This window comes from Gobius niger, assembly GCF_951799975.1.
Source record: "Gobius niger genome assembly, chromosome: 5".
NCBI lineage: Eukaryota > Metazoa > Chordata > Actinopteri > Gobiiformes > Gobiidae > Gobius > Gobius niger.
The window spans coordinates 10,333,496-10,358,596 of NC_136856.1; the positions used below are offsets into that span (position 1 = coordinate 10,333,496).

The following is a 25,101-nucleotide window of genomic DNA, read 5'->3' on the forward strand; positions in this document are numbered from 1 at the left end:
AAACTTGGCTGTAAATAAGGTTTAAGTGGCGCTAGCCTGCAGTTAGCTTTGCCCATTAGCCTGTTAGCTTCTTCTTTGGGATTCCATTAGTGTGTATTGGTGTCTCCGACCCTGAGGCAGGAAAGTTACAATTGTGGTTTTCTGGCCAGAGACACCGGGGGAGATGAGAGACCCTCCAATCATCCCATTAACACTTGTATTACCCCCAGAGGGACTACGAAAAGGATTTATTAAGGTTAACAAGTTAGTTCTTCTTTAAAAGGGCACTCTTTCTGCTTTAAGAAATTAACCTCTTAACCCCCGCCTTGCTGAGCACATTATCTCCAGTTCAACTTCACCCACATCTAAAAGCTTCTTGAAAAAAACAATACATAAATGAGGATGAGAATGCAGCAAAACAAGCGTGAAAAAGTGACAAAACGCAACAAAACAGGCAACAAAAAAGCGATGAAAAAAAAAAGCAACAATATAACGAAAAAGGGATAATGCAGCAGCAACGCAAGGAAAAATCTTAGGGCCGTTTTGTAGGCCTTAGATTTCGAATGAGGTGTTACACTGGTCTATAGGCTGCAACCTCTCCAGTCAAGAAGCTTTTAGATCTGGGTAATGCTGAACTGGAGAAAATGTGCTTGGTTAAGGCGGAGGTTAAAGCAGAACTAAGTAACTCATGCCCCTAGAGGCCATAAGCGCCACTGCAGGTGTCATAGCATGTTGCAGTTTTTTTTACTCATTAATTGTCCCTGAGAGTAAATACTACGCTGACAAAACAGACAAAGGGAGAGAGGGATATTGTACATCCAATTCCACAATGGAGATCATTTTTTCACTCGACTTGGCTGTAAATACTGTTTAAGTGATGCTAGCCCGCAGCTAGCTTAGCCTGTTTGCTTGTTAGCTTCTTCTTCATGATTCCTTTAGTGTTTATTGGGTCTCCGGGTCGGAACAGGGAAAGCTGCAAGTGTAGTTTTCTGGCCAGAGACACCAGGGGGAGATGAAAGACCCGCCAATCATCCCATTAACACTTGTATTACCCCCAGCACTACAGAAAGGATTTATAAAGGTAAACAAGTTACATAGTACTGCTTTAAGAGGTTAGATTATGACCGCTGCAAAGGTTTTAAAGCCGCATGCCCTTCCAGACGCAACTCTTTACAAAGACCAGTGTTATATGGCATCGGTTTCACACTGCACGACTGGTAATGTGAATTAATACATTCAGTCTGCCTTAATTTATTCCTTTAACTATGTTGCAACCATTTCAAAATTTATGATGTGATTCAGAGCAATTGGCAACAGACTGGGGTAAAATAATGCACGAACACTCGGATAAAAATTTAATCTTTGCTAATTTATGATTTCATTCTACCACTCATTTATGTGAGATGTCGCGCCGTGAAATATCTTGTCAGTTTAAAGCCAGCACTGGCAGACAGCTCCTTGTACTTGCCCCGCAAACGTGAATGCGCCAGAAGTCACCTTGACCTGCGTGTTTATTATGACGAGAGAACCAGCATGACCACTGGAGGAGCACTTAAGCGTGACAAGAGCGACGGGTATGGATTCTGGCGCTGGATCGACAGCTTAAAACGTAATTACCCATGGACACATCCACCAAGCGAGCAATCCTACAGGTCTGCTCATTAACGTCTCTCTTTGCCAAGCTGACCTCATGGCTAACTGGCTACGACTATTGTGAGTGGGAGTTTGCGTCGTGCTTTGCTGTCAACGTTTACACGGGTTCTCGGGTCGGCCAAATGGCATGATTCATCCATTAAAGGATTGAAATCCGGCTACAGGGAGAGCAAGTGTAGTCATTGTGCCATAAATTGTCAAAGTGGAAAAGACATCATTTATTTAGTCTGTTCTGGATGGCTAGTAAATTGGCAGTACTAAGTTAACGCTGCAACTGATACTACTCCCCAAGTACTGCAGGACTTAGATCTTCAAGTTCATGACTGAGCAGCTCTTTTGAACGGCTCTTTAACGGTTCGAACGGGATATCAATGGTGAAAAGAGCCGGTTCTGTGTTTTGAGTCAATTTTACACAGAACTCCCCCGAACGAACACAAGAATCAGCCCAACGACGGAGCTGGATGCACTAAAGTCAAAGCTAAATGCACTAACAGTACCATTGAAACATTGTACCTAACTAAATATAGTACAATGTAATGTAACAATCTGTATTAACTCTGTCATGGTTGAAGTGGAATGAAGAAAATAAAACCCAAAATGCAGGACTGCAACAAAACTGGTGATGTTTAATGACGGACGAAAACTAAAATAAAAAAATCCAAAGAAAACCAAAAACCGGGGCTGACGTAGACAATGACGCGACAAAGGACAAGGGAAACACAGGGGTATAAATACAAGAGGAAACGGGGCACAGGTGAAACACATCAGGGCGGGCGGGGCAGGCAGGTAACGAGGGAAGTCAAACAGAAAATCACAAGGACAGAACACATGTCAAAATAAAACACAGGACTAGACCAAAGACAAAAGATACAAAAACAGGGGAACAAGACAAATCATGACAAACTTGTACCTATGGGTTAGGTACGCAATGGAATAATATATATTAGTAGTTTGTAGGTACATAATGTAATAAGACATAAATACTAACCCAAACCTTAAGCCCAACCCTAAGGGTCTTGTGTCCTATTACATTATGTACCTACAAAATACTAATACTCACTCACTAATTTTTGTAGCTTTGCTTTTTTAGTTGCTTTTCCGGCACGTTTTTTTCTCGCTCTTTTGCCTCTATTTTGCTTTCAGTTTTTGGGTAATGCCAAACTGGAAAAAATGTGCTTGGTTCATGTGGGAGTTACACTAAGTGGTTAAATCCCATCACTAAGGAAATGCTTCTAGGCAAAGCAAGACAAAAGTATTTATACAGCACATTTCATGCACAAGGCAACTCAATGTGCCTCACAGCAACACCATAAACTCAGTAAAAACAATAAAACAAATCCATTAATACAACGTATAAAGATATTGAAAAAAATACAAATATGTATTTATAAAAATATATACATATTAAAATGAGTTAAAATACAGTCAATTACAATAGGCAGCAGTAAGAAGGCATGTTTATAGCCTGGACTTAAACACAGCCAGGGCTGAGGCCCGTCTCACATCCTCATGGAGACTGTTCCAGACCTGAACCTAACCTGAAATACAGCCTCACCGCGTTTAGTTGTGACTCTGGGAACCACCAGGAGACCCCTCCCTGAGGATCTCAAGGCCCGTGATGTTCATATGGCTTTAACATATCAGAGATGTACTTTGGTGCCCAAGCAGAGCTATTTTAAAATCTATTCCCTGAGTGACAGCAAGCCAGTTCTTGTCAGGACTCGAGACACAGCGTTTTGAATAAACTGCAGATGTTTAACTGTTCGTTTGGAAAGACCAGTGAGCAGGCCGTTACAATAGTCTAGCCGACTGGAGACAAACACATGAATTAATTTCTCTCAATCTGGTTTAGACACTATGTTTTTTTTATTTTAGCAATGTTTTTTAGGTGGTAATAGGCCACTGATGTAATGGACTTAATATGACTGTTAAAATTCAGGTCTGATTCAATGATTAACACTATTATGACACTATTCTAGAGGCCAACCAAGGGGTAGTTAGGCCGTAAGGCAAGTCAGTATTTTTGGCATTTCCACTGCAGAAGTCACCAGCTCTTTCAGTATATTACTACTACCATTACTTGTTTTTTCCCCTCGTCTTAGGTTAAAGAGTGTATCTTAAATGATGACATCTACTGTCCCCCTGAGACGGCCGTGCTGCTGGCTTCATACGCTGTCCAGGTCAAACACGGGGACTACAGGAAGGATTACCACATACCAGGATATCTGTCCCGAGAGAAGCTCTTACCACAAAGGTAGGCACGGCCGGGGATAATGGTGTTAGCCAAAGTTCAACTCGATTCACCTTCTTCTTCCATCTAAATGCTGAATGCTGTGTCCTCTGGCTCTATAAAACCAGGGTTTTGGAGCAGCACAAGCTGAATAAGAATCAGTGGGAGGAGAGGATCCAGGTGTGGCATCAAGAGCACAAGGGAATGCTGAGGTACGGCGTTAAGACCTCCAACTTTAAAGTGCTTAGAAGTTTTTTGAACTAATTCTTATTAGAAGTTTTTTGTACTAATTCTTATAACTTCTACAGCACTGGATATCTTCACACAATGACATGGGCTATATGGGCATCTTAGGGCATATTTGAAAAATCCTTGTTATAGGTATTATTTTCCTTATTACATTAACCTCATAACTCCCACCTGAACCCAGCACATTCTCTATAGTTTGGCTGTACGCAAATCTAAATGCTTCTTTCAAAAAAGTGTCAAAATAGCAAAAAAAATGACACAAAAAAAAGTCACAAAAAAGTGATTAAAAAAGTGACAAAGTGACATGAAGGAGTGACAAATAATGACAAAAAAGCGACAAAAAAAAATGAAACAAAAAAATGCAGAATAAAACCTGTCAAAAATTTGACAAAAATTTGACAAAAAATTGACAAAAAGTGGAATAAATGTGACAAAAAAGTGGAATAAATGTGACAAAAAAGTGAAATAAATGTAACAAAAAAGTGGAATAAATGTGACAAAAAAGTGACAAAAAAGTGAAATAAATGTGACAAAAAAGTGGAATAAATGTGACAAAAAAGTGAAATAAATGTAACAAAAAAGTGGAATAAATGTGACAAAAAAGTGAAATAAATGTGACAAAAAAGTGAAATAAATGTGTCAAAAAAGTGGAATAAATGTGACAAAAAAGTGAAATAAATGTAACAAAAAAGTGGAATAAATGTGACAAAAAAGTGACAAAAAAGTGAAATAAATGTGACAAAAAAGTGAAATAAATGTGACAAAAAAGTGGAATAAATGTGACAAAAAAGTGAAATAAATGTAACAAAAAAGTGGAATAAATGTGACAAAAAAGTGACAAAAAAGTGAAATAAATGTGACAAAAAAGTAGAATAAATGTGACAAAAAGTGGAATAAATGTGATAAAAAAGTGACAAAAAAGTGAAATAAATGTGACAAAAAAGTGGAATAAATGTGACAAAAAAGTGGAATAAATGTGACAAAAAGTGGAATAAATGTGACAAAAAGTGGAATAAATGTGATAAAAAAAAAGTGACAAAAAAGTGAAATAAATGTGACAAAAAAGTGGAATAAATGTGACAAAAAAGTGACAAAAAAGTGAAATAAATGTGACAAAAAAGTGGAATAAATGTGACAAAAAAGTGGAATAAATGTGACAAAAAGTGGAATAAATGTGATTAAAAAAAAAGTGACAAAAAAGTGAAATAAATGTGACAAAAAAGTGGAATAAATGTGACAAAAAAGTGACAAAAAAGTGACAAAAATGTGACAAAAAAGTGACAAAAATTAAACAAAAAAGTGACAAAAAAGAGCGACAAAAACACTTCAAATATGTGACAGAAATGTGGCGTCTACATCACTTTTGTAGGCCTTAGCTTTCAAATGAGGCAAAACACTGTTGCTCTCCAGTCCAGTTTTTAGATTTGGGTAAACTAGAGATAATGTGCTCGGTTAAGGTGGGGTGTAAGAGGTTATAGCTGAGAGCTACACTATACTGACTATAATGTCCCTGCAGTGCTGAAGGAAGGGTCAAATTCAGAGATAACATTTCCCTACATGGAAAATAACAAATGAATCTACATGCCTTGTGTATTGACACCAGGAAGTACATATCCCAACCATTCGCAGGCTTGGAATTGAAAATATGATAACAACCTTGGTCAAAAAATCCAAAACAGATGAACAAAGAATGAGGTCACTGTGACACAAATTGCACTTACACTTATTTATTCCAGCAGTTGTTAAAGCAAGTGTAACTCCGCATTATTAAACATGTTTGCTTATGTAAAAGGTGTTTCTCTACAGGGAAGACGCCATGTTGGAATACCTAAAGATCGCACAGGATTTGGAAATGTACGGCGTCAACTATTTCAGCATCAAGAACAAGAAAGGATCGGAGCTGTGGCTGGGAGTCGACGCACTGGGGCTCAACATTTACGACAAAAAAGACAAGTAGGACTGAAAAAAAAAAGAAAAAAAGACAAGTTCACAAAGCTTTACACTGTTCATACAATGCCTTCCTCTGTGCAGGATGACCCCAAAGATTGGCTTTCCCTGGAGTGAGATCAGAAACATTTCCTTCAACGATAAGAAGTTTGTCATCAAGCCAATCGACAAGAAGTCACCGGTAATCAAAACTATTCTGATTTATGACTCGATCATAAAACACAAAGCAAAGTGTGTTTTATGTTTAAGTAAATATAACACTCACAACATTTCCCATAAAGTAAATCGTTAGTTTTTTTGTTTGTTTTTTATCTCTTTTTGATTTCAATCTAACTTTTTTTCAAACATTTCTTATTTTGGCATGAAAATCGGTTTCCGGAATCATTTGTGCTTCAACTTCAAAGTTTCCTGCCTGCTATCTAATGTACTCACTGTTACAATGTTATTCACAGGAACTCTTTTTAGCTGTGCAAAACCTTTAAAGTGACTGAATAGGGCAGAATTGAAAATAAGTGGTATCATTATTACTATTATTATTGTTAATTTTGTGAATGAGACTTACGCACGTTAATTTGGTCTAAAGAAGCATGCTTTATCAGCGCCATCCTGTTGTGGCCATTAGAAAAAAAAAACACATGTACTATGCACAGATGGCTGAGGGGAGAGGATTATGAAAACAGTATGCCAGAGAGATACGCTGCTTGTAAGTGCTGTAAATGTTCAACATACAAAATATCCAAGTCGAAAGTGGATAAAACAAGTGAACTCACTTGATCTCATACGTGTTATTCTCAGAGCAGCCACCTGCATCAATCATGACCAATATTGTGAAATGGAAATGTTTTTGAAGCCATTAGAGCAGGCATGGACAAACTTATTCATCCAAGGGGTGAGTGGGCTTTTGCACTCGCCATGGGGCAGGGCGGGCCAGTTGTGTGTCATACAAAGTCACAATCTCAAACAGACTGTAATCGCCAAAACGACAGTGCATTTCTTTATGTGAGTGAAAACATTGGTGTTATTAACTGTTCCAACTGAACAAAGATAGCAGTGTTTTTTCGCAGAGCTGATCTGGTTTGGCATTTGGCACCTGGGCCTTGGTTGCAGTCCAGCTTTAGGGCTATAGGCTCCGGTTTAACTCATCTTAATTAGACAAGTTCTGACGCTACAGACTTGACCGCTGTAACTGCTCCAAACGGCGAACATAAAGAAAAAAACTTGTGAGTGGTTAGTGCTCTATTGCCTCAAGCAGGGCCTGGGTTTTATTCTTGGACCATGTGGGCCTTTCTGTGTAGACTTGCATGGTCTCCTCGTGTCTGGGTGAGTTTCCACTGAATGTTCCTGTTTCCCTCGTCAAACAAAACCTGCAACAACAAGCAGTTTACAGTAATATCTTCATCCAGACACTCATTACCATGAACCAACGGAGCACTTTCAATTTGGAAATGCGGAGATGAATCTGTGGTCCGTGGGCACTGCCTTGGGGTTGCCCACTACTTGGTACGGGTGTCATTGCGGGGTTAAAGGCAGGCTCAAATCGGAAAACTATTTTATTTTATCTTTAGTACACCATAACCTTATAGCCACAACCCTGAAGATTTATAAAGTATGTTCATTGAAAAGACATTCAGGCGGTAAATGGGTGCATCCCCGTCTGATCGAATATTTTTGTCCATCTTTGCTAAGTTGAAATCTGTGTTGCTTTTTCTTCCCCAGGACTTTGTGTTTTATGTCCCTCGTCTCCGTATCAACAAGCGGATCCTGGCTCTGTGCATGGGCAACCACGACCTGTACATGCGGCGCAGGAAACCCGACAGCATCGAGGTGCAGCAGATGAAGGCCCAGGCCCGAGAGGAGAAGAGCAAGAGGCAGATGGAGAGGTACCTCGGCCAAGTAAACCCAGAAAATAATCAGAGCTTATTAGTTATTTTCATATTCCGTGTAGTTTAGTTTCAGTAGTTTGGATGCTTCATGAATATAAAAATATTTAATTGGAAAATTGTAGATCCATAAGTTGTAATTGGCATGATTGATAGGTCAATTAGCCAATACAAAACAAAAAAATATAGGGACCTTGACATGAATGCAAAAAGGACAAAAGGACAGAGAATCAACACTCGACCCACTGAACATTTTTAACCAGAGGTGAAGGAAGTGTTGGAGTTGAAGTTAGGGAGTCGGGAGCATCTTCCACATTTCAGTGATTCATTACAAATAAGCATCTGTGATTGGATCGACACCAAACTTTCCGAAGAATTGATTCGCTGTGAACAAGGTCCCAGACGTTCCTACTTTCGCCAATTTGAGAACTTTTGGCCATTGAAAAGATAACAGTTTTGTTTTTTAATTGTTATGGCACCATTTAGACACAGAAATTCACCAAAAAACCGCAGAGATATTAATCATAAACCAAGTCAAAGCATTTGCAATTTGGCAATTTCGCTGCAAACTCTACTGGACAAATTTTCTGCCGACCATCATCTCAATTTCAAATTAAACATATCATATTAAATTGAGTTCCATTCTGTATTTCATTATGTCATAGAAGGAACATAAACACTTCCTCCACATTTCAAAGCCCATGTTATCACTGTGCCCACCGTGAGCCGCCCTGAGCTCAAAACTGTGTTCTTTGTGGCGTTATTGATTTGCTTGCATGCCGTTAATTGAAAGTGAAATCGTGTTTTCACTGTTTTGTAACTTGTTATTCCCATTACTGCCTGCAGCGGGTGCTGCAGGCAGGTCTTTTCCAAACATTGGCTTTATCTAATTTTCTAAGGAGTACTAAGTAAAGTGTTTACCTTAATAAATCCTTTCCGTAGTCCCTGTGGGGGTAATACAAGTGTTTATGGGATGATTGAAAGGTCTTTCATCTCCTCCTGGTGTCTCTGGCCAGAAAACCATGCCTGCCACCGGACCGGAGCAACCAATACACACTAATAGAATCACGAAAAAGAAGCTAACATGCTAATTGGCAAAGCTAACTGCGGGCTAGCACCACTTTAAACAGTATTTACCTCCAAGTTTGAGTGAAAAAAAAAATATTGCCATTGTATAATTGGATGTACAATATCCCTCTCTCCCTTCGCCTTTTCTGTCAGCGTAGTATTTACTCTCCAAGACAATTAATAAGGTAAAAAAATCGCAACTTGCTACGACACCTGCAGTTGCGCTTATGGCCTCTCGGGGCAAGACTTACTTAGTAATGCTTAAAAACGTAAACTTTGAAAGCTGACGTAGCACAAATAATGTTTTTAAGGCTCATTTGTGTGTGATATGTACTGCATGTCCACTTTTGTATGTTCAGACATCACAGGAAGACTCAATTTTAAACAGCAGTGTCATATACAGTCGTGTAATGCTAGAACACAGACGTTTCTTACAGTTAACACAGTGTTCCCTCCTGCTTTAAGGAAGGACTGTCAAGAGATCTGATGATTTTACCTGATTTTTATTTTATTTCTTATCTTTTTTTTTTGTATCTGATGTGTATTTATGCACAATTCTCCTGTCAGGGCTCTACTTGAGAGCGAGAAAAAGAAGCGAGAAAACGCCGAGAAGGAAACAGAGAAGATTGCCCGTGAGACCATGGAGCTGATGGAGAGATTGAGACAGATTGAGGAGCAGACAAAGAGAGCTCAAGACGGTCTGACAACTTTTTGAATACAAATGTTCCCCAACTTCAGCCTGATTTTCTCTTTCTGCTGGGCTTTGAAAAGAGAGTCGTCGGTGTTCACGTTTTTTTGAAGTTCCCATATATCATTTTTTCTGTACACTGACACTGTAAAAGATGACTGAACTGAAGTGTATAGAAGTGCTTGCCAAAGATGACAGACAGGTAGAACATTTAGCTTTTCGACAGAGTTCTGGGACTTCCTTTCGTTCTTGCTATGGCCAGTTTTAGACCTTGTTTTAAATCATGCATTGATGTGCTTTAGTCTTGGTTTAGTTCTTGGTTAGGCCTTGTATGGACCTCTTTGAGACCAACTTTAGAAATGGTTTCACATGGTTTAGACTTGCTTTTGTTCTAAATACTGATTCTTTATTCAAGTATTTGTGTATTTGTTTTGCCATAATTGCTCTTATTCATCAATGCCCATTTTATTCAAATAGCTAATTCTCTACACAGAAAGTAAGTCCAAGTTTTACATTTCACGAGTCTCGGTCTCTTTATTTGGATCCAAGCTCAGTCGTGGTTTACGCCGGGTTTAGACCTCGTTTGTTCCTGGTTTAGTTCAAATTTACTCATGGTTTAGCCCTGGATTTGTCTTTTTCTGATATTAATTTGGATTAATCCTTCTTTATGTTAGACCATGTTTAGCTTTGGTTTAGTTCTGGTTTTTCACATTAGTTGACCTTCTTTACTCTTGCCCTGGCTTTTTCTCGCTTTAATCCTTTTGTATTTCTGCTTCAGTTCTAGTCGAGTCCTTTTATTTGGTCATGACCATTTTTATTCAAATAGCAAATCTTTTGTTTAACCGCGATTGTCATCTTTCAGAGCTGGAGGACCAGACACGCCGGGCGTTGGAGTTGGAAAAGGAACGCACCATCGCTCAGGAGGAGGCCGAGCGCTTGGACAAAGATCGAAAGGCTGCAGTGGAGGCGAAAGCAGCGCTGCTCCACCAATCAGAGACACAGATCAGGAACCAGGACTGTCTGGTACTGACAGACTTACTACTTTGTCTTTCTCCCTTTACTTTTTTCCCACCTTCTGGCCAACCGTAGTAAATCTTAATGCCTTTTAGTTAGAAGTGATTTGGCGTGGAATTTTAAACACCATTTCCCCGTTATAATGCTCTCAATTCCATTGATCTAGCATTTTGACACTACTATTGACAATAATAATCTATACACTGTAGAGCAGGGGTAGGCAACGTCAGGCCCGGGGGCCAAATCCGGCCCTCCAGCACAGAACCTCTGGCCCCCAAGATGATTTGGAGAAATATTATTATGCAAAAAAGAGATCCTTCGCAGGGTGGCTGGGCGCACCCTTCGAGATCGGGTGAGGAGCTCAGTTACCCGGGAGGAGCTCAGAGTAGAGTCGCTGCTCCTTCACATCGAAAGGAGCCAGCTGCGGTGGCTCGGGCATCTGTTTCGGATGCCTCCTGGTCACCTCCCGTGTCAGGTGTTCCAGGCATGTCGTAGTGGGACAAGGCCTCGTGGAAGGCCCAGGGCACGCTGGTGGGACTATGTCTCCGAGCTGGCCTGGTGTCGCGTCGGGGTCCCCCCAGAGCAGCTGGAGGAGGTGTGCGTGGATCGGGAAGTTTTGGCATCTCTGCTGAGACTGCTGCCCCCGCGACCCGGCCCTGGATGAAGCGGAAGAAAATGGATGGATGGATGGATGGATGGAGAGAGATCAAATACCTGTTAAAGTACTCTAATAATGAAATAGTGTCAGTATTAAAAAAAATGTCCTGTCAGAACATCCCGCTTGGTCATATATAATGATAAACAGTGATTCTCCACTGGTGGGTTGGGACCCAAAAGTGAGTCACGGAACCAATTTTCAGTGGGTTGCGAGTCTATAGGAAACTTTTATTCAACATTTTCCATCTGAAACTGCATGGAAACACTAACTGTGTCTGTTAAAATGAATGTTATTGGGGTTGTTTTGATCATAATTTCAGTCTTAATGGGAAATCTACGGCTTGTTCAACAAAAACTTGTGTGGAAAGTGCAATGTTTTATACGATATATATATATATATATATATATAAATTACAGTTTTATTTGGGTCCTCGGCGTGTCATCCGAGGGTAATGGTGGATCCCAAAGCCCTGCAATCTGAGAACCACTGATGTAAAACATTGGCATTTGCAGAAAATAGTTCTTTACTTTAGGCTACAATGTTGAGGTTCGGCCCTTCACGACGCAAACTTGCCTACCCCTGCTGTCGAGAGTAAGGCAGTGACTGAGTAACATAAACATGTCCGCCAATCTGTGCCAGTAGTTCCTTCGACCATTACTAATCACACATAGTCAAGTGAACACAGTCATGCTTGCAATTTCTGCCAGTCACAGGTGAAATATAACTCTCCCGTGATTGCTACATCAGTCACCAAAGTAAACAAATGTCAACCTTCAAAGAAAAAAGTCTCTTGAACTGATCTGCTATCACAACTTCCACGCCCTTACAGTCAAATGTGGCAGCAGGGACTTACTACAGCCACTTATACTGCACAAAACACAGTTACGTAGCCTTATCACAAAGTTTTGGCCTTTACTCTGCCCAATCCCGTCAGACCTTGGAAGCCAAGCAGGGAAGGGCCTGGTCGGTACTTGGATGGGAGACCATTTGGGACAAGGAAGCCTGCAGTATGTGAGTGAGTGGTTGGTGGTCAGAGGGGCCGATGGCACAGACTGTTAGCCTCGTTTCTGTCAGTCTACCCCAGGGCAGCTGTGGCTACAATTTATTATTATATAACTGTGTGAGTGATGGATTAATGACGCTTATTAGCTTTAAGATGGTAAATCTGTTGCCATCTGTACGTCACGCTGTCCACAAACAGTTAGGCTGGTATGTTATATTGAGCATTTACGTCTCGGATTTTTATAGGACTCTGCTCATTAGAAGTCCTTGTAAAGTCATCAGCACTGGGATCAAAAGGCCAGCTTTTACGTTTATGGAGAACTCTTTACAACCGAGCCAGTGCCGCGCCCCAAAACTTGTGAGCCCAGCATGTGGTAGCTCAAAGCACAAAGCAGGAAAGTTTTCATGAGGATGAACGATGAAACTTCAATTTTGTTTTTGATTTTTTTGCGATGAACATTTTGGGAAAGGTCAGCAATTGACAAACTTTCAAATTCCAAAAGTACAATTATGATTAATTACACCGCGGACCCGGAACACTCTTTTAAACCACAAATGTTTTAATGGACTCTGTACCATTTTGAGATACAGACCAAAGATACTAATTCCACTCACCAAAAGAACAAAATATTAGTTTCCATGAAGTTTTTTTTTTTAGTTCTGATTTTTTTTTTTCGACGTGGTGAAGTGGGCACTAAAACTATCTGTGGCCACATCATCTTAACCCACATCCTGAATACTCCTCAAATACTCCATTAATACACACAAATCCCTAATTAGAATATGTTAGAGGAATAAAAATGGCATGCTTTACCGACCAAAAGAAGGTCCCGGGTTCGATTCCCACCTGGACGGGGCCGTTCTGTGTGGAGTTTGTATGTTCTCCCCATGTCTGCGTATGTTTCCTCTGTGTACTCCGGTTTCTCCTACCACTAAAAACATGTACAACAGTCCAGAATGAATGTAGTGCTTGGGTGGTTGGTGGTGGTCGGAGGGGCCGATGGCACTGACTGGGAGCCTCGCTTCTGTCAGTCTACCCCAGGGCAGATTGCCTTAGTAGGAGTGACATTAGGAGTGAATGAATAATGACTTATTATTATTATCAGCATTATTATTATTATCATTATTTTTTATTATTATCATTATTATTATTATTTTATTATTATTATTTGTACAAATGACAAGTAACTGCATTTTCTCCACAGCATACACGTAATATATTGTAATGATCATGAGGAACAGTGAATAGTAGCAGTGTCTGGAATGAGGAATAGGAAATTGCTTCACATGCTTAAAAATAATACATAATTTGGACTGAAAGTGGCTCATGTCGCATAATCAGAAGTTTCTCCATAATTCAGCCCCAGGAGGAAACTGATCTTTTGTAGCACCAAAAGAACAAATGATCATTTCAAGTTTATAACCAATATCGATTAAGCATAGACGGGGTTTACCCAAGACCAGTACCCTGGGTCGTTATATATAATTTTCAGTGTGGCCTTGGGAAAAAAAACAAAAGATGTAAATCAGTTCGGTCTGCCTAATGGTCAATGTAGGTCAATGCGCACCTAAAAAAAACCTCTGTAAGGACATACTGCAATTTGTTTATATCGAGGCCTACAAAAAGGTCAGACAGTTTTATTTGGATCATGACTAATTACGATCAGATGAAGATGCGTCCCAAAGACACATGAGTTGAGAGCCACTGATGTCTATCTTTACCGCGGTGAGGCTCTCGCACATGTAATAACGACACATAGAGGGTGAACAATACTCACATTCTCCCAGCTCTACAGTACCGTACACTCTTTTAATCGTAATAGAGACGGATCGCTAACAGTGTCTCGGACAAGGGAAAGGAAATTGCCCATAGCCGTGCTGCTGCATTTAAACGTCTTGGCGCACGCTCGCACATTGTCTCCTGAGCACACGCGCGCACAATGACAGAGCACAATGACCCGAGAGCAGGAGGACTCTTAACTTCTTTTTTTTTTCCCATTTGTGTGCCCCGTGTGTGTATAGGCCACTGAGCTGGCAGAGCTTACATCTAAGATTTCCCAGCTGGAGGACGCCAAGAAGAAAAAGGATGAAGAAGCAAAGACATGGCAAAAGAGGGTGAGAATTAATGAAAGAATCATGAGAGAGTGAGAGCTTGAATCAAACATGAGCAGAGATGGTCCCCTGAATCGCAGACAAGGTAAAAAAAAAAAGAAGACACTTTTCACACTCTGAGACCGAGTTAACGGGGTAAGTGTGCAGTTTGTTTGTTGTTCATTTCATTCGAAGACGGTTTTCTAGAAGAACGGAGTGTCTAACGCCGAAATGGACAAGCTTATGTGACTGGCGTGCTAATCATATGCGTGTAAAAAATATTATGGCACAAATCGTATATTTTAGTGTCTGTAAGTACCTGCTAACAACCTTGAGGTGTCAAAAAAATAAGGTTTCATTTGGCAAAAATACTTACATTTGAATAAGGCTTATATTTATTTGAGTCTGACGATCGCGGTGAATATGCAAAACACTTGGTGAACAGCACAGGAAACAGAGGCTGAACATGCTGCAGAAATGCATTTGCTATCTCTGTGATGGTTTCTGTTGAAGTTCAAACAATGGCTTTGCTACTAGTACTGCCAAAACTTACCAACTACTATACACTGCAGGGGTAGGCAAGTTTTCTTGGCAGAGGGACGATTTTCCGAGGGCCAAGGCTGCTGATTATTAGCCCAAAGTAAAGCACAACACTGGAAAAATGACCATCTTAAATGAGATAAATGACTTAAAATTGCTTGAATTAAAGTTGTTCTATGTTGAATTTGAGTCGGTTTGAACTGATCCAAGGTACAAATGCTATAGCGCCAATGGAACAAGAATAAAACCTACTTGAAATCAGACAAATCATTGTTTTTCACTTTAAATGACACACAATTATCTGAACTAAGAAAGTAACTACTACTAGAGTTTTTATCTCGCCCAAGACCAGACCAAATCTACTCAAACCTTAGATTTAATCTGTTACTTCAAGTAGATTTATGCCACTTTTTCCTTAAAACGATTATTCTTTTTCCAGTGCACTCCGTTCAAATGCCAGTGTTGTACCTAATATATGACCTATTGACAGTGTTTCTACCTTTCTTTCTCCCATTCAACTCTAATAATGTTAAAAGTACTCTCTAATTTGTGTAATCATGTTTCTCAAAATCATCTTGAGGGCCAGAGGTGGTAGCTGGAGGTTCGGATTTGGCTGTATGTGAGTAAAATGTGGTGGAACAAATGCAACTGATAGTCTACCACTGTATGAAAACAAATGCCACCACTTCTACAATAGCATATGCTCAAAAAGCAACATAAAGAATAAAATGATTCTCCTTAATTCGCTTTAGACGCTGATTTGGAGTAATCAGAAATCTAAATTTGCCGATTCGCTACAGTATCTACACAGCAGCTGATAAATTTGAAATGTATTGGCTCAAAATGCGTGAACATCTGACTGCCATTTTGGTCCTTCCGAATATTCTCATCTTCTGCCACGTTGCTGCCGCTGAGCCACACAGTAACAACAGTAATTGATATCAGTGAGAATCGCCACATTTCATCAACATACTACTACTACTACAACTGCTTTTAGCCTTCGACTGTAAGAGTGGGTTGTGGGAATCACGTGGCTCGGCCTGAACTCACTGTTGATAAATTGTTTCCATAGTCAAGGCTTTAATAGAAGAACTCTTTGGGTCATGGCTTGTCATAATAGGTTGAAAAAGAGCCAGTGGTTTAGTCTCTCTTACACAGTGGGTTAAGAAGAAGAAGAAGAAGAAGAAGAACAAGAAGAAGAACAAGAAGAAGAACAAGAAGAAGAAGAAGAAGAAGAACAAGAAGAAGAAGAACAAGAAGAAGAAGAACAAGAAGAAGAAGAACAAGAAGAAGAACAAGAAGAAGAACAAGAAGAAGAACAAGAAGAAGAACAAGAACAAGAACAAGAACAAGAACAAGAACAAGAACAAGAACAAGAACAAGAACAAGAACAAGAACAAGAACAAGAACAAGAACAAGAACAAGAACAAGAACAAGAACAAGAACAAGTCTTCTACAGAACTTGCAGCCCACAAAGAAGTAAAAGTTGATGTTTGCATTGATGGTTATAAATACTTGTACTGTGTGTGCGCGCAGGCGATTATGGCCGAGGCCGATCTGGGGCGGACCAAAGACGACCTGAAGTCTAAGCTGATGGGCGTGCACATCCAGGACACGGTGCACGCCCACATGCATGAGCACGACGAGACGGACGAGAGCACGGAGGAGGCCAGCGCAGAGCTCACCGTCCCCGGGATGATCCGGGACCGGAGCGAAGAGGAGAGGGTGACCGAGGCACAGAAGAACCAGAGGCTGCAGAAGAACCTCAAGGTATAAGGGAGAATGATCTGACTACAGAACTACTACTACTACTGCTATTACGACTAATAACAATGATGATGGTAATACTATTTCTACTACTACTTAGACTTTTTTTTAAGGACAATTATGATTCAACATAACTGCTACTACTGATATTACACCTACCACCACCACTACTACAACAAGTAACTGTAACAAGTGAATTTCTCCTTTGTGAGATCAATAAAGGATTATCTTATCTTATCTTATCTTATCTTACTACTACTACTACTACTACTACTACTACTACCATTGCTGCTTCTATTAATACCTTAGAGTATAATATTAGCAAAGAACTATTTCTAAACTAAAGCTTCTGTGTTAGACAAATGTACAAATGTTCTGCGCATACTATTATACCTTATAACATGACGACAATTACTGCTGCTGCTGCAATTATTACTCTAATTAATAGGAATACATGATAATGCGATAAAACTTAACTTCATTTAATGAACCAACTACCACTGAATCCATCTGCTTCTTCTGCCATGACTAAAGGGGTCTCTATGACAACCAAACACCACTATATTACTATACAGTAATATTCCCAATTCCTCTGGGCACAAAAACAAAGCTCACCTCTATTGAGTGATCACTTTTCCACTTAAATAAATATAGATTCATTTTCATAATGTTAAATGTGTATATTCAATGAAATGTACAGAGAAAGTGCTTTCAGAGAAAATATCCAGTTCCTCTCCAGCCGTGTCCCTATTTTGTAATGGATTATGTGACCAGAAAATGCCCCGGAGCTTTTAACAGAGCAGATTAACACAAAATCAGTCAATTTAGTAAATAATGCCTTATTTAAATATTATGATTTTGTAAATAAGCAAATTAAAGCTTTTAAACCCGTCCATTTGTGTGTTTTGACAAATGCATTGATTTTGACTTTTGGACAGCGTAATTGCCACCCAAGTGCACCTAGGACTAAGTGCACCACATATAATTGTTCCCAGTTTATTATCATACCATCGGTTTCATTCAAGTTGCAAATCTTATTCTGCTCAGAATCCTATTATAAGTAAATTGAAACTGCCCTTTATACAGCGGGCCAAGCAGCAGGCAATTTTTCACAATAGAAGGTTAAATTAATTGAGAGTTTTTACTTTTGCGAGGAATGCAGCGTGCACTATTCTCATATTCTGATGTTTTGTAAAGTTGCTGCAAAGCGTTTCTCATAAACCTATATAGGGTGTGGTGAACAAAAATGGACACTCTTCACATTATTTTGTGCGTAGCGTATATTAGTTACAGCTTTATATGTGATCTATTGTTTTCATTTGCACATTTGAGTGTCATACTGAGGGTTTGAGAGTAAAATTATCTGCGTGTATTTTATATTTGGTAGAATTGACTCAGGCAAACAGCCGTGGCTACAATTTGAGCTTTGTATGGAGTGAATCAATAATGACAGCTCACTCTAGTTTCTTAAATTATAACCTTTTTGACCTCTGCGCGTCTCTTGTAGGCTCTCAGTTTTGATCTGGCCGAGGCTGTGGACGAGAGCAAGAAGACACCCTTGGACCTAATTCACGCCGAAAACGTGAAAGCGGGACGCGACAAATACAAGACCCTGCGCCAAATCCGCCAGGGCAACACCAAACAGCGCATCGATGAGTTTGAGTCCATGTGAAACTGTGCGATTCAAAACAAACACATGTTGAGCCAGAATGGCAGGTTAATCGTGATTTAGGTTAAGAATATTGGCGTAATATGATACATTTGAAACAAGAATGCAAGTTAATATATTTATTATTTATAGTGTGTTTAATTAGTTATATATAGATTTGGTAGGAATCACTAATGAGTTCATTTAAGGGCCCAAATCCTGCATTTAATGTTCCTGATCATCACACAATATAAAAAATATAATGTTTTTCACAGCTGGTTTTATGCGTGCGAAGAAGTAATTATCTTTACATTTTCATAAAATCAACGTTTTTTGTTGTTTTAGTCGTAAACCCACAAATATATTCAAGTTCCCTGTGAGAGATTACTAATCCAATCCAACAGCAGAGTATAATATTGTGTAACATAACACAATTATATGCTAAACATTTCACACCACGTTTTGTTCATATAAATAGTCATTTTTATAAAGCGATGATGTGCCGTCATGGCCCCCTGGGATGGAATGGGTCAAGGGTGAGGGTCAAATGCCCTGCAGGGGACCCCCTTCTACTTGTTTTGTCTGCAAAACAAATGTCAAGGTAATTTTAGCCTGTAACATTTTTTTTGTGTGTGTGTGTGTTGGGGCCACCTGTGGGCTCTTCACATCGAGCTTCAGACTTTGGGATATACCTGTTATAAGGCATTATACAGTTATTCCATTATACAATATAAAGCTCTCCATCTATATTGTACTGATGTTTGGACCGAATAAAATTCAACTTGAGTTAAAACTGTCTGATTAATGATGATGTCTGATGAATGTTGCATATCTATATGTGGACTTTCATGAAGTAGCCAGACACAAACCAGCTTTAGTGCGTTTTTTATGGCGCTTTTATGATGCGTGGCTCCGCTGCCGCTTTAGTCTGCTGCTCTTTTGATTATCTTCTGATTGAAGGACTGCCACTCTGCGGATAAATAATAATCACAGTTTGATTTCACTGCGCACGGATGGACCGGCTTTAATGGGGAGAGTATGTTGGCAATGTGGAGAGCCGGTGAGCTTGTGTTAAGTCCCGCTCACCTTTCTCTCGCTGACATCCCCATCCATCACGCAGCACAGAAATAAACAGAGGCAGAGGCAAGAGACATTTAATAATTTGACATAATTCTTTACATTCATTTGAGTTGCTGATCAGAATTGACAAACTATTACAAGCAAGCCATCTATTAATCTGCGTAGCACGGAGCCTAAGTAGAACCATCGTGTAGCCCAACCTCGACTCCAGCAGCGGTTGTAGCCGAAAGTGTGGTCTGGTCCGTGAATATTAAAAGACCGGTCCGGACCATTACGGACCATGACCTCTAGGGGCGCTGTGCACTGGTCCGAGTGGTCCCTGATGGTCCCTGAGATGGTCTCTAGGTCCCTCGAATGGTCTTTGGGCTGAATTAATGGTCCTGTGTATTATGTGTGGCAGGAGTGGAGTCCTAATAGGTCTATATCAATATTTCTCATTCATTTTGAGGAAAACCAACGATTTGTTTTGGGAAGATTTTTTATTTGAAAATCATATTCTTTTTCCGGATGGTTTTCAACATCATCTGTTTCAAACATTGCTCTATATTCATTCCAACCAACTTTGGGTGGGTGGTCGGAGGGGCAAACTGGTTGCCTTGCTTCTGTCAGTCTACCCCAGGGCAGCTGTGGCTACAATAGTAGCTTGCCACCACCGAGTATGGAGTGAACGAATAGTGCAATGTAAAGCGTCTTTGAGTGTCCAGAAAAGCGCTGTATAAAACCAATGCATTATTAATTTATTGAAATAATGTTACACTCCCCTTTTTATACACTTCCCCTTTCATCTTGCTTTACATTTCTGGAATTACATAGTGCAGATGGTCGATGGTTTGATTTCCTGTGTAGCTCTATGAATTTATTTGTTTATTGTGACAATTAATGTGATCTTTGGATGATTTTTTGCTGTTTGGTAATTAGCCTAAACTCATATAAAGTTAATACACTGAATAGTATTTGCTCCCATTTTATAAGTCCCTACTAATAGATCAGTAGTTATCATATTAAACAGGTTAATTCACTGTTCTCTTACCTCTGGACATGGGACTGGACTCTGCACTAGAGAATTACAGGAGTCACCTTTGGGGATGCTGTTCACTAGTCCGCCAGTGGTTTGGAACAGACCGTGGTCCTTGAAGTGGTCCTTGGGCCCATGCAAGAATCAGGGACCACTGGTCCGAGTGGTCCAGACCAGTCAGGGACCGGTCCCTGAGATGGTCCTTGGTCTGAGTCAATGGTACCTGTGGCCTGTGACTGGTCTCTGCTTCATACAGGCATCAGGGACCACTGGTCCAAGTGGTCCGGACCAGTCAGGGACCAGTCCCTGAGATGGTCCTTGGTCTGAGTCAATGGTACCTGTTACTTATGACTGGTTTCTGCTTCATACAAGCATAAGGGACCACTGGTCCGAGTGGTCCGGACCAGTCAGGGACCGGTCCCTGAGATGGTCCTTGGTCTGAATCAATGGTAGAATAGTAGCCTACATGTTACTTATGACTGGTTTCTGCTTCATACAGGCATCACTGGTCCGAGTGGTCCGGACCAGTCAGGGACCGGTCCCTGACATGGTGCTGCTGATCACGTGGATCACGTGGGTGCTGCTCTGCTCAGCGAAGCTCAGGCCAATTTGCGCTAATAACATATAACAATAATAAAATGATTCAAGAACTTGTAAAGCCACCACTCCGTTCCGGTTCATAACATTAATCCATGTCTTGTAGGACTGCGGAACAATCTGAACTAGTCCTGCTTGCAGGGCTCCATAGGCAGAGCGCCGGGCTTATGCGTATAAGGTCGGTGGATCGATCCTGTCCCCACCTTTTTTGTTTTTGACTGGGAACCCACTGGGAAAAACATTAATGCTGATCCGTAAATTCAGTTTATTTGGACATTTTAAAAACTGCACAGTTATCAATGATGCTAAGAATCATTATCATTAACCGTAAAATACTTCTGTATTTTGAAACCAAATATAACACTTTCAGTCATTCTCGAACCACGACCTCTTGACATCGCAGTCATACACGTAACCCGTTAGGCCACGTAATATCTACAATAATCACAGAATTTCAGTTCATTTAGTCTATAATCGTAATGAGTACAACTAAAAAAAGATCATTAATGTCGCAAATGTGCGTATTTCATTTGGTTGGAATGAATATAGAGCAATGTTTGAAACAGATGATGTCGAAAACCATCCAGAAAAAGAATATGATTTTCAAATAAAAAATCTTCCCAAAACAAATCGTTGGTTTTCCTCAATATGAATGAGAAATATTGATATAGACCTATTAGGACTCCACTCCTGCCACACATAATGCACAGGACCATTAATTCAGCCCAAAGACCATTCGAGGGACCTAGAGACCATCTCAGGGACCATCAGGGACCACTCGGACCAGTGCACAGCGCCCCTAGAGGTCATGGTCCGTAATGGTCCGGACCGGTCTTTTAATATTCACGGACCAGACCACACTTTCGGCTACAACCCCCTCTCCTCGACTCTATCAATAATCAATAACGCAAAAAGGAAGCGCATAAAACGCCCATTTTGTGCGCGCACACACAAACAAACGAATCAGCACTAACAGATGACACCAAACTGGGGAGTATCGGACGCTATTAGGGACCTTAACAGAACTATCTAGAGAGGAAAAGTATGAAATGGCCATTGAGGAAGGATCGGCACTCTCATATGGCGTCAGGGTTGATTTTATTTTTTTAATGCTCTTGTCTCGCGAGACTGTATCGCTTTCAGCTAAATAACGGGAGGCACGACGCAAATTGCGAATGTTTACTGGGTTGCTGTTAAGCACGAAAACCTTTCCGCAGGACGAAGTGCAAAGTCCTCGCTCTGACAGCGGGTTCGCGTTTGTGCGCATGCAACTTCTGGAGGGAGTTCACGGAGGGACACGCTAGAACTCGGGACAGAAAAAAAGAAAAAAAAGGCACGGAGACTTTGAAAAGTTAGTCGCAGCACACGGCGCGGACTCCGCACGAGAGGGGAGAGGAAAGCTGTACAGGATGAAGCTCGACTGAAGGCAAAAGCACGTCGACGACACATGTGAGTGTGCCCAGCTCCACACATGACCGGGGCTCCTGTCGTTGAGTAGGCGTTTTCCTCTCACCGCCTCGCGCAAGTCCTTTTCTCACCAAGTCCTGCCAAAGGTGACGACGCGGTTAAAGATGGCCTTTCGCACGCGCCTGTCCAATTTAGAAGACAACTCTTTACTGCTGAACGAGGCGGATCGCGTGAATACGAGGGACACCTGCGCGTGCCCGAGCACCGTGGAGCTCAGCAAGGCAGTGTCCGTGTCTCTAGGCTTGGACCCCGTGTCGTCTCCTCCTCTAAACAACAACAGCGCCGCCGCCGCCGCCGCACACGGCTGTGGGAGCAGTGTCCCCGCTGCTGCGTTCACAGACTACGAGCAGAGCGCGGGGAACGCCGCTATCGAGGTCTCGCAAAACATGAACCAGGACGGCGTCAGGCTGCTCCACGGAGACCCCGGCCGCAGAGAGGATGACTTTGGGGAAGTTTGCCACGGCATGCAGCAGGTGAGCTGTATGGATCTGCTGCGATCGAGCGACGTGGACACGAGCGCGCACAACTTTACGCGCAACCCGGTTATAACAAGATACGTCGTTCGGGACTCGAACTTGTACGCGAGTCCAGTTCCGGAGCTCCCCGCTGCCCCTCATCAATCAGACGGGGTGTTATCGCTGAAACCATACACTGCCACTACAGCCAACGCTAACATGTACACGAGGGACACAATGAATAACGTGTGGCGCGCAAATGAGCGCAGCTACTGCGAGGGATCCGACCCGGAGCGAGCGGTGGTGGCGGCCCCGCTACCTGTTGAACAGCACAATGGGGTGTGTAAATATTGCAACTGTGTACGTGGAGCGAGACAAGAGTGCCGCTGCTTGTGGTTCGGAGGCAACAGAGACGAGCAGCAGGTTGGTAAAGGTGGCGTGCGCGCGGAGTATGGCCAAGTGGAAAGTTACCAAACTGTGGTTTCCCAAGGGCACGCGGCTTTCACCAGCATCAAAACCGAGCCAGCGATATGGGTGGACTGCACAGACCGGGGACTCAGGTAAGAAAAGAGTCGTTTTTAGGAAATGTTTTTCGATTTGGTGTGATCGGTGTCACTCTGAAGTTTGCGTGTGATTGACACAATTGGCGGATCTCTGAAAAGGGAGTGCTCTCCTGTCAACACCAGCGCATTCTTTCTTTTCGCCTGTCCTGTCTTGCCTATGTCATACATAACCAGACGCCTGATAATTGCCTATTCAGTTGCCGATATTTGAGTTCAGCTTGGGTGACTGACTTAATTTACTGTAAATGCCACGCTCATTTCCTTACCTATAATACCACGGCTCTCTGGTTTTTCCAGTCCCCCCTCAATTCGCCTACGGAACACACTCTCGCCTCCTAATACTGTTTTATTCCCAACGCTGTAGCAGCACAAAGGCCATAAATCTGCATGTTCTCCAGCAACCCGTGCGTTCTGCGTTTGGCCTCGGCAAAGCTACGTGCAGCACAGACAGAACCAAAATTCAGCCTTTGGTTAACTTTGCGAAGGGGGCCGTCCTTTTTGTGCTGTCTCTATTGCTGCCCACGGTTGGAGTTAATTTCCGTGGCCGTAAACAGGAGACATACCACCTGCTGTTGCCGAGATGTTCTTGATTCCCTTAAAAAGGCTTAGGGCCACAGACATCTCATTGCGGCGGTCTGCCTGTTCCAGCAAAGAGTACAGTATAGTGCATTAGCTTAACAAAAAAAAAAAGACTAGTAGAATAATAGATAACATTAAATGATAAAAGATTGGAAATTGTTGCTTCATCTCTTCAAATCATCCACCCCCAACTGTTCGTCCATTTGCATTTCAATTTGGCAAAGGTTACAACCATCTCCATTTTTCTTGGCATAGACGAGGCAACAGTCGACAAGAGAGATCTTAGTGATTTGATGTTTGTAAAAGTTGCATGAATCTGATTTTATATTCAAACTTTTTCTTTTGCCTTCTTGATTTCAAGGCACACAGACTATAGGCTTTTAGTTAATTTGCACATTGTCAGTTTTGTTCGTAACAGTTGGGCCTTGGTGTGTTTATAATTATTTTCCCCACTCTTCATTTCTTACAGAACAGTCTTTGTCTGTAAGGGAGACACACTTAAAAAAAAGTATCACCCTGAATATAATTTTAACTGAATGATAGACAGCAGCATCTACATTTACTTACTGGAACAGCATTTACTTGGGAAATCTGCAAAATACTTGCACCATATAGAGCTTTCTCTCTCTCTCTCTTTTTTTTTTTTTTTTTACAATTATACAATTATGCTCTGCTCTCTGCTTTTAGAGGATATTTGCAAGTTCTCATTTCCTTGAAACTGCATTTTTTGTCTTTAGTTTGTTTTGCCAAAAAGGTCTTGTCAGCTTTGGTTTCATCAACACTGTGTTTGAAGAAAAAAACCTACTGCTTTAATAATCAAGAGATGCAGCTAAGTACACATAACTACTTGGAAACTCTTTTCACAAAGCAAATGTATTTATTTAACAGGCATAAGAACAAAGGAGAAGTGACAACGGTGTAGAAGACAAGA

At 41.1% G+C, this 25,101-nt stretch overlaps 2 protein-coding genes across 3 annotated transcripts in view; both read left to right on the forward strand.

Moving 5' to 3' along the window:
• LOC306962866 (moesin-like) overlaps positions 1–18,531 on the forward strand; it is a 29,999-nt gene extending 11,468 nt beyond the window's left edge. For both annotated transcript variants that reach the window (XM_079556225.1, XM_079556224.1), the window contains exons 5-14: positions 3,735–3,886; positions 3,991–4,074; positions 5,918–6,064; positions 6,143–6,239; positions 7,775–7,938; positions 9,574–9,704; positions 10,557–10,717; positions 14,391–14,483; positions 16,536–16,769; positions 18,274–18,531. In XM_079556225.1, coding sequence (XP_079412351.1) covers positions 3,735–3,886; positions 3,991–4,074; positions 5,918–6,064; positions 6,143–6,239; positions 7,775–7,938; positions 9,574–9,704; positions 10,557–10,717; positions 14,391–14,483; positions 16,536–16,769; positions 18,274–18,438 — 1,428 coding nt within the window. In that variant the 3' untranslated portion in view covers positions 18,439–18,531. The remainder of the gene's footprint in view (positions 1–3,734; positions 3,887–3,990; positions 4,075–5,917; positions 6,065–6,142; positions 6,240–7,774; positions 7,939–9,573; positions 9,705–10,556; positions 10,718–14,390; positions 14,484–16,535; positions 16,770–18,273) is intronic.
• A 3,648-nt stretch (positions 18,532–22,179) lies between these two features.
• The window catches only part of LOC306962859 (progesterone receptor-like), a 43,846-nt gene continuing 40,924 nt past the window's right edge, over positions 22,180–25,101 (forward strand). The window contains exon 1 of the mRNA XM_079556207.1: positions 22,180–23,588. Coding sequence (XP_079412333.1) covers positions 22,678–23,588 — 911 coding nt within the window. The 5' untranslated portion in view covers positions 22,180–22,677. The remainder of the gene's footprint in view (positions 23,589–25,101) is intronic.